The sequence below is a fragment of the Thunnus albacares genome, chromosome 23 (genome assembly GCF_914725855.1).
Source record: "Thunnus albacares chromosome 23, fThuAlb1.1, whole genome shotgun sequence".
In the NCBI taxonomy this organism is placed as follows: domain Eukaryota; kingdom Metazoa; phylum Chordata; class Actinopteri; order Scombriformes; family Scombridae; genus Thunnus; species Thunnus albacares.
Window position 1 is genome coordinate 4,258,423 of NC_058128.1, and position 9,639 is coordinate 4,268,061.

Genomic DNA, 9,639 nt, shown 5'->3' on the forward strand with positions numbered 1-9,639 from the left:
TAGGACTTCCAGACAGATTTCTGGCAGTCGTCGCTTCATCTTTCACGGTCATTATTTTGGTTTATTTGGACTTTTATCTGTCCAAACACTCAGGAGATTCAGCAGATATTCTTCCCTTTATCTGGTGTTGCTTCTGTGGTTTGCAAGGTTGTTTTGTGGTGGGAGGGGAGAGGAAGAGTGTGTGTTGGGTTGCGGTGTATATAAAGTGTGTGTTGGTACAGGGGGGATGGTCTCCGGTCTCAGGGGCAGGACCCTATAAAAGAATTTCAATCTGCAGCTCTGTAGCTCGGATTCATATCAGGAGTCGCTGTGCGCCACGGATGGATTTTTTTTAACTGGTTCATTCTCCTTATATCCACGTGCAACCCGGTGAGCGTCCCGTCCATGTTGGAGTAAGCGAGGATTAATTTGACAGCCACATCTCCGGTGGTGACGGTTACGCACAGACCGGCAGCCACCTCCGTGCGCACGGAGGAGAACCGGCCATGATGTTCTTCCCCTCGGAGACCTCCTGCAACATCACGGGCAGAAACTGTACGGAGGGATTCAACTTAACGCAGCAGCCTGAGACCGGCACCGCTACGGCTGTTGGGAACGCCAGCGGGGAGAGAAACGACAGCGATCCGTTCGGACGGAACGAGGAGGTGGCCAAGATCGAAATCACCGTCCTGAGCCTCGCGTTCCTCGCGGCCGTGGTGGGAAACGTGAGCGTACTGCTGGCCATGTACAAAACCCGGCGGAAACCGTCGCGCATGCACCTGTTCATGAAGCACCTGAGCCTGGCGGACCTGGTGGTGGCCTTCTTCCAGGTGCTGCCGCAGCTCTGCTGGGAGATCACCTTCCGCTTCTACGGGCCAGACTTTCTGTGCCGCATCGTGAAGCACCTGCAGGTGTTGGGCATGTTCGCCTCCACCTACATGATGGTGATGATGACCCTGGACCGATACATCGCCATCTGTCACCCGCTGCAGACGCTCCAGCAGCCCACGCAGCGCGCGTACATGATGATCGGCTCCACCTGGGCGTGCAGCCTGGTCCTCAGCATCCCGCAGTACTTCATCTTCTCCCTGAGCGAGGTGCGCCCCGGCTCGGCCGTCTACGACTGCTGGGGACACTTCATGGAGCCGTGGGGACTGCGCGCGTACATCACCTGGATCACCGCCGGGATCTTCGTCGTGCCAGTGGCCGTGCTCGTGTTCTGCTATGGTTTCATCTGCCGCACAATCTGGATGAACCTCAAATATAAGACGCGGAGGAAGAGCGTCGGCGCGGTGGCGGAGGCCACCAAGAGCGGGATCCTGGGCAGGAGCTCGGTCAGCAGCGTGAGCACCATCTCCCGTGCCAAATTACGCACGGTGAAGATGACTTTCGTGATCGTGTTGGCGTACGTGGTGTGCTGGGCGCCTTTCTTCACCGTGCAGATGTGGTCAGTGTGGGACAAGACCTTCTCCTGGGACGGTGAGTCATCTGCTGTGAAGATGCCACCTCTCCACTAACGTTTAGACAAAGTTAGACCTGCAAGTAGTTAAGTAAAATGAAGAATTTATGTCCATTTAGACCTTTTATAGAACCAATTAACGCAGGAAGTTCCTAAGTTTTCTAGCTTGTGACCCCATTTTTCTCAAATGGCTTTACAAATAGACCCTCGATTAAAAAAAAAAACATTTTTATGGGGAAAAAAGAAACGTCAGGAGGAGCAAAAGAGGAGGAATATTGAAAATCAAGATAACAATATCTTATTATACAATGCAACTTATGTATTTCAACTTTAAATGTATTGTACCCAAGGGGCAATTTGTGTTGCAGAAGTGTCAAACACAGAACACACACATACAGAGACTTGACCATAAAACATTTTAAAATGTATATAAAATATTGCAAAAATATGTAAAACCAACGAGCTGTCAGCATTTTTGCTTCTCAGATCGTTTCATCGGAGTAATTAATAAAGGCATGAAGAGACATAATTATCCATTATTACACAAGAAAAGAGCAAAATGTTGCCAGATCTGGTTGCAAAGACCTAATGGTGATCAATTTCACAGGCAAAACATTTTTAATTCAACATAAAAGGTCAAAGTTAATGTCTACTCTTTGTGATGACCTTTTCATTTATTCATAAATGAACTAAAATAAACTGGTGCTCCAGGTGTATAAGCGTGGTGGGTCACGTTGAAAAAGTGGAAATATTTGAGTTAAAACTCAGACATGTACAGTCAGTGTTGTGTGATTTTCATATGATGGAGGTGACGAAATGAATTTTGTTTTGCAGCCTCAAAGTCTGTAAAGACCTGCCTTACTTCGGGCTGACGGAGGTGATCACCCCAAAGAATTTCATTAAGGCTTTCAAGGAAAGTTTTACTGACTCACAATGGTCTCTGTGCTGCTTTCAAGGGCTTTTTTAAACTAACAGGAACACATTTTCAGAGGAACATTGAGTTCTTGACCCTTTTTGGCATTAAAAAAAGTCAAAACTTAGAGATGTTGAATAGCAACTGCAGCATTGAAACGTCACAAAAACACTGACTGAAGATTTGATGAGTTTCTCAGGGTGAATCCCAGATCCTTGATCCAAACTACTTTGACAATGAAAGTAGATCCAACAAAGGCTGCAGATAAAAGAGAGGCAGGTTTTCAGACAAACTGACAAAAATTGTTCGGTTTATGTAATACCAAGTTAATGTCTTCCATCCACCCTTATTTTGGAGAAAACACTAAAGTGACGAATTAAAATTGCTGCAGTTCCTGAACCACATATATATATATATATATATATATATATATATAAATAAGGTATTGCCAGGTCAGAAACACTGGAAGCAATACAGAAACAGAGGAGGAGGTACCTGAAATCAGAACAGAAATGTAAAAATTTTGTCCACCGGAAAGTCTAATTAACTGCCTGTTGCTTTGTGTGTAAAGGTCGAAGGCGGTATGGGGCTGCAAACTAAATACCAGCAAATACCAGCCTTGAATCTGAAGAAGACAGCACACAGATTCCTGAGAGGACATTTGGAGATATTTTTGTAAACACGAGGTCTTCCTGATTACAGTAAAACCACAAGGGGGTGTGACGTATCGAGACAACAAAGGGAGAGGGGGAGGAGAAGTTTAGACATGAAGCTAGAAGTGGAAAGGATAAGAATTTGTAACCTGGTTCGAGACGTGTGAATCGCTGTCCACGTCTCAGATTTTTTTCTGTGATTTAAATGATGTTGTGCTCGTTGACAGCTGTCTCCACGGGTTGGAAAATTAACTGTGTCAATCAGAGTTTTGTAGGAAGGTTTAATGATAGAGTTGTCATCTTCCTGTGTCACAGACGTGTCATGCACATTTCCAGCTCTATATTTATATTCTGGGGCTCTACTGGAATATCTTTGCATTTTAACAGTTAAAATATCCTTATTTATCTTCTGCTGGTCCTTTATGAAGCCCCTCAGTTCAGCCTTTGTCTGAAACAGGCCGTTTTAGCTCCTGTCTCTTTAAGACCCCCCTCCTGATGAGCCCGCTCTGTTCTGATTGGTCAGCTTCAGGAAGCTTCCTCTAGCTCTGGAGGCTACATAAACAAACTATAGTAGCAGGATTTCACTTCTTTTTCTCCTTGTTTACTCGAAATGTCAACTTCTCATATACATCTGTACATGTTGGAGCCAAAATCTGATCCAAAATATGTGAGCGGACAACATGAACACCCATAGCAACAACCATAGCAACAACAACAGCAACAAAGGCTACTGAACGGATGGCTGTCTGATGTTATCACGAGGAGGAAGTAGAGGTAACATTGCAAATGAAGCGTTCAGAGCAGGTTGAAGCCCTGGAGTTTGACTTTCTGGGAGCATTTTTACATGTGTTCACCTCATGTTTTGGACCTTTGACATCATTGGACCATTAACATCCAACATTATAACAGTATATAAATGACAGAAAATGACACAAAAAGCATGATATGTCCCCTTTAATGATTATTGTTATGTATTCTGAAACACATTTGTTGATGAAAACAGCAGCTTATCAGTGTCCCTGGATAAAATCCGCAATGCAAAAGTCCCTAATGTAAATCTAATGATAACATGAGAGGCTCAAACTGGGGTTCGGGGAGAGAATAAACATTTAGCAGGCAGGTCAGTGACTCAGAGCCACAGTACGACTCCCCCGAGAGAAAGTGTAAACACCTCAGATTAGTTGTTGACATCTCAGAGCGTGCCTCATAAATCTTTCCATTTCCCTGTAGACTCCGAGAACGCCGCCGTGACGCTCTCCGCCCTGCTGGCCAGCCTCAACAGCTGCTGCAACCCCTGGATCTACATGATCTTCAGCGGCCACTTGCTCTCGGACTTTGCCGGCAGCCTGCCGTGTTGCAGCAGGCTGAGGAACAAGTTCAGCCACCAGGATTCGGACAGCAGCATCCGCCGGACCACGCTGCTGTCTCGCCTCCAGGGTCCACGCCTTTCGGAGCCGTTCAGAGACTTCAACCCCACCTCCAAAAACTGTCTGCCGGTCCCATCTGCATCCTGACCACCAGATACACTATCTGTGTTTGTGTCTGTTTAGCTAAAACCATACAGCAAACATGGATTGGTCTTAATCTGCTGGTTTGTAGCAGTGAAGGAAAGCATGATCTCATCTGAGGGTGCGGTCACACCTACTGTTTGTTTTCTTTGGTCCGAACCAGAGTGGAAAAGTTTACTCTATGGCAGTTTTCGGTGTTGGTTTGTTTGGGTTCACATGGCTGTTAGAAAAAGCGTATTAATAACTCCTTTTAGCCCGGCAGGTTGGAGAATTCAGGGGGTTAGATGGAGTCAAAACAGTCACTGAAACTTTAGCTGATGTTCTTGTCTGCGCTCGTTGCTGTGATTTAAATTCTTTAGTGTCAAACATGTGAAATAATGGCTGAATATGAGCATTCATCCACACTGAGATTAATTTTGTGAAGTATGAGGACGCATGTTAACAAAATATATCTTTATACTCATAAACCCTCACATTAAGGGGATGTTTCCTGTAGATTTTCAGATTATGGTCTAAGCTCTCCTGGAAGAGAAAACAGACGGACAGCTGTTCAAATGGAAGTGGCTCTCCAAACCTGGACTACAGGAGTAAACAAACACTCTGCAGCGAGAATGAACTCTTCCATATTTGGGTTGAATGTACCACATGTGATGTTGAATTTAAGCTAGGAGTACAGTGGGTATGAATGGTTGCTTTCACAGGACTAACTGTGGACAAACATGGTTTACATTTGATGTATATTTGCTTGGAGAGCTGCTGTGATTTTTTTTTGATGTTTGAGGCAAGTTTACAAGCTTGATTTCCAAAAGATTTAAAGGATAAGACTGGTGTTTTTTCTGTATCCTCTTATTAATCAACAAATCCTGTGAAATGATCAAAACCAACAATGTGTTTATCTCATCTCTTAATACTTTCTGATTTCCCATTGATTCCTCCAGAAGACATTCATGTTTAAAAACAAACATATGGTCTTTTTTTTAAAAGAGGCTCAGTAATTTCCTAAAACAGAAAATTGTTCATTGGTTGGGGACTATTTTCAGCAGCGGATGTAGCCACAATAGATTTTGAACAATGGAGATCTACAGCACAGAGAAATAAGATATATCAGGCTTTGGATACACACATGATACATGTTCATGGATCAATTCATTGTTGGTTATTGTCTTTTGATGGGAACTGCTGTCAATTAGAAAAATGCAGAATATCACCAGATTTATCCTTTAAAACCTAAATTAATTTTATTAAAAGAATCATTTGTATTTTTTGACATAAAGCAATGGCTTATTTATTGTTCACTCAATAGATATAAGTTGAGAGTATGAAAAAAATTTGGCCACTTAAGATTTATTTCAGCAGTATTTTGCAGGTGAACCACACATTTCAAGTGCTGCTGTTCGTTAAAACCTTATTACTTCCACACTGATGCTATTTCAATCTGTCTAAAGATACTATACAAATATCAAAAGAAACAGAAAAACAGGTTAAGAAACTCTACAGCCACTGAGACCCTTAAGGTTACCTTGTTATGGAATTAAATACAACTTTTCACATCATTTGTTTTAATGGTTAAAGGTGCACTAGTCAATATTTTTATGTTAACAATGAATCGAATGACTACATGTAACATGACAATTATCTTATATTGATAAACCCACAGCTGATTATTAACAGCTCTGCAGCTCTGTGGGGCTTTTAAGCCTCTTTTAGCTTTTGATTTTGGCTTTTTGTGTGATTCTGCTGCCCCCCAGTGGTTAAAAAAACAAAACAAAACATAAAAAACAACCCAAACAATTATTGCAACTTTAACATTTGATTTAGCTTGACTCTGATTACTGCTGTTTATTTTTGTTTTGGTAAACCAAAAACAGCTCTCAGCTGAAATCTGTGTACCATCGCCACCAATTTATGTCAAACTATACAAAGTGTTACTGTAAACTGCAGCATTACAGGCACATGTACATAGTGTATTACAGCACACTTTTGAAAGGTACTTGGGCTGCAACTAATGACTGTTTTCATTATCAGCTAATCTGCCTATTATATTCTTGTTTCTTGATAAAATGTCAGAAAAAAGTAAAAAAAAAAAAAAAAAAGTCCCATAAAACCAAGTTTCTATGTTCAAACAGTTTTTCCATGCAAAAACCAGCCCAGAACCTAAACCTTTCAATTTACTATCAAGTCCGGTTTCCATCCAAATATATCGCAAATTTTAACAGAATTTTCAGTTTCAGGAGTTGGTTCATCAAGATAAACATCAGGTGGCGCTACTTCTCCAGTCGTAGCCATAAAACCGTCGCAGAAGAAGAGGACACAACGAGATGACGTCATTAAAAGAGCGACAATCAAAGCTCAAACGATGGAAAACTATGTGGAAAATGTGACGAAAATATGACATTTCTGTTTGTTTCATGTATTAATTGAGGAATGTTACCGTCTTTACATCTGAAAAACAAAATCAGATCTGATGTTCTCGTCTCTTCAGTGGAAGCTTGAGTGATGTTTAAGCTTCATTTACGTCAGTTATTCACTACGTCCATCCTTATTGCACTTTGTCGCATCTTGCTTTTAAAGTTTTTTGAGATTTTTTTGAATTTTCAATTTTTCACTCAGGTTTTTTAATGCACAAACCACCCCCACTCCACCACCACCACCACCTATAAAAGGAAACAAAAACCATCAAATACTTACATATGAGGAACTGGAAATAAGACAATACTTAATTTTCTGTAAATCAACTTATTGATTAATTAACAAATTGTTTCCACTCTAAAAGGTGCGATCCTTTATGTAAGCCAGTCCCTTCTACATCAACAGTACCATCTATATTTAAGTTGTCCTGACATGTTTAAATGTCCTGAACTGTAATAATTTTTATTGTCTTACTAAAGTCATGTTAAAGCTAACAAAACAGTGAGCTTATTCAAATGCACATCATCATCTGTTACTTTGGCTATTAAATGGAGTGATAAAAGATTACAAATGTAACGTTTAATATATGTTAATGGTAATTAAAGTTGCACTTTGTTCAATATATATATATATATATACATAACCCTGTGAATATGCATTTTCTGCAATATAGTTGATGTTCTCTATGATGTCAAGTTGCGCACACACACTGACACACTGTCACTCATATTATTGGACTCGTGTGCTGCTTCGCATTGAGTCTGTAACGGTGTCTTTAATAGCTTTGGCTTGTTAAAGCTTCTTTAGGGACTCATTCCCAGACACGTGTTGCTGTTGTAAAGATGTTTTATCAATGTAATGTATATATGGTCATTTGAAATGTTCAAGTCATCTATATATTGTTCTAATATGTATTGCACATGTTGTAAAGAAAGATAAATGGAATTTCTTGTATCCTCCTAAGATGTGTGTGATGTTTTGATTTCCACAACGATTTGTACTGTTCTGTATGTGCAGAAACACGTCTTACTGTATATCAACCCCGTTTCTTAGAAATTACGTGTTTATGATGCTAATTTGTTTTGTCACAGGCAACAAATTTTTGAGAGAAGGAAGTGCAACAGTTTTGTACCAAACAGAAGTTGTAGTAATGAAGTCGGGATGGATGGTGGACGAATGAAAAAAGAGTGTGACTTTGACAGTCGAGATAGTTGTTGTCATGAGGTGTGACGTCACCTGTTGGTTTGCATTGGAGCTGGTTTGAAGCCCAGAGTTGCATTTTATGGGTGGCGCCATCTTTTCCGTTTGTAGCTAGGACCTTCCAAACAAGGAGTGCAGGGGTTGCTTTTCATGCTCTGGAAACACCCCACTACGCTACTTTGGACTGAAGCTAACGCTAGCTTATTGGGATCTGGCAACCTTGGGCCAATGCTGTTCAAACAGGGCAGGTATTATAATCAAGTAACATTAAACTGAGTGAAATATTGTGACAATAGCCTGACTCAGTGCGAGTCCTAGAGCCGGGGAGAGCAGCAGGTGAGCAAACTGTCAATCAACGCTCATACAACCGTCATCAAAGCTACTATAAGTCTTCAAATCTTATTAATGGAGAAATGATTTCCAAAATGACCACCAGCACACTTATTAGAGGGCCTGAATTTAGAGACTGAGACCATAATGACTTGTTGAAAAACATGATTGACTTAGTATTTCTAGAGAGAAGTTGAGGCTTTTTGAATGAGAGTCAATTGGAGCATCTAGTGGCTGTTGGTGATATTGCACTTTAAGGTGCTTCTACATTGGCCTCAGCTTCAAGTCGTAGTAGTTGCGTCTTGGTCCCATATTTGGTTAGGTTTAGCCAACAGAAGCACTTTGGTTAAATAAAGTAAGTTAAGTGGAATGACCAAGGTTTTGGTGAAATGTTAATATAGTAAACACAATTTCTATGCACATTTTCTTGTGTTTAAAGACTTTTTCTGTATAAAACAAAAATATTTCCTAAACTCCAGTTGCTCCCAGCTTATAAAAAGGTAAGCTCATGTAACATTATCAAGTGCTGTGGAGTTGGATGTCAGATATGTTTCCTCTTGCTATGGGAAATAATAATTATTATTATAATTAATAATAAAGGACAGGTTCACAGTTTTTCCAAGTCTGTCTTAAGACAATAGTCAGGTGCTAAAATGAACATTGAAAGTTTTGCTCACTGTAATCATTCCTCTTGTTTATATTGACCATTAGAAGATCCCTTCATAATGCACTTACAATGCGAGTGATAGGGGACAAAATCCATAGTCCTCCTTCTGTGCACATTTATAGTCTTTTTAGCATCAAATTCCCTCTTTGTGTTTCCCTGTTGAGCTGCGGTGGAAGTATAGTAACAAAAAGAGGGACTTTGGCACTAAAAAGACTGTAACGTTGAAAGATATCTACTTGATTTGACTCATTTGGATGCTGAAGCTTCATATTAGCTTCAGATAATCTTTTAAATACATTTTTGCACAGACGGAGGACTGTGGATTTTGTCCCCCATCATTTACATTGTAAGTGGGTTATGAAGGGATCTTCTAATGGTCAGTATGATCAGGAGGAATGATTACAGCGAGAAAAACCTGTTTAAATGTTCATTTGGGCTCCTGACTGTTGATTTAAGACAGACATGAAAAATTGCAAACCCTTCCTTTAATGTCAGCAGTCTGCCATCTAAATCTTCCTCTA

At 40.7% G+C, this 9,639-nt stretch overlaps 1 protein-coding gene across 1 annotated transcript; it reads left to right on the top strand.

The window, feature by feature from the left end:
- Positions 1-237: 237 nt before the first annotated feature.
- Positions 238-6,731, top strand: LOC122974719 (arg8-vasotocin receptor-like). Its single transcript, XM_044342606.1, has 2 exons — positions 238-1,458; positions 4,235-6,731. Exons 1-2 carry the CDS (start codon positions 486-488, stop codon positions 4,516-4,518), a joined length of 1,257 nt encoding a protein of 418 aa, XP_044198541.1. The 5' UTR covers positions 238-485; the 3' UTR covers positions 4,519-6,731.
- Positions 6,732-9,639: the final 2,908 nt, after the last annotated feature.

What these genes read in the sequence shown, in the direction of transcription:
- LOC122974719 (XM_044342606.1), top strand. Translation starts at nt 486, where the DNA reads ATGATGTTCTTCCCCTCGGAGACCTCCTGCAACATCACGGGCAGAAAC. An exon ending in CAAGACCTTCTCCTGGGACG is followed by an intron (nt 1,459 to 4,234) that starts GTGAGTCATCTG and finishes ATTTCCCTGTAG; the next exon opens with ACTCCGAGAACGCCGCCGTG.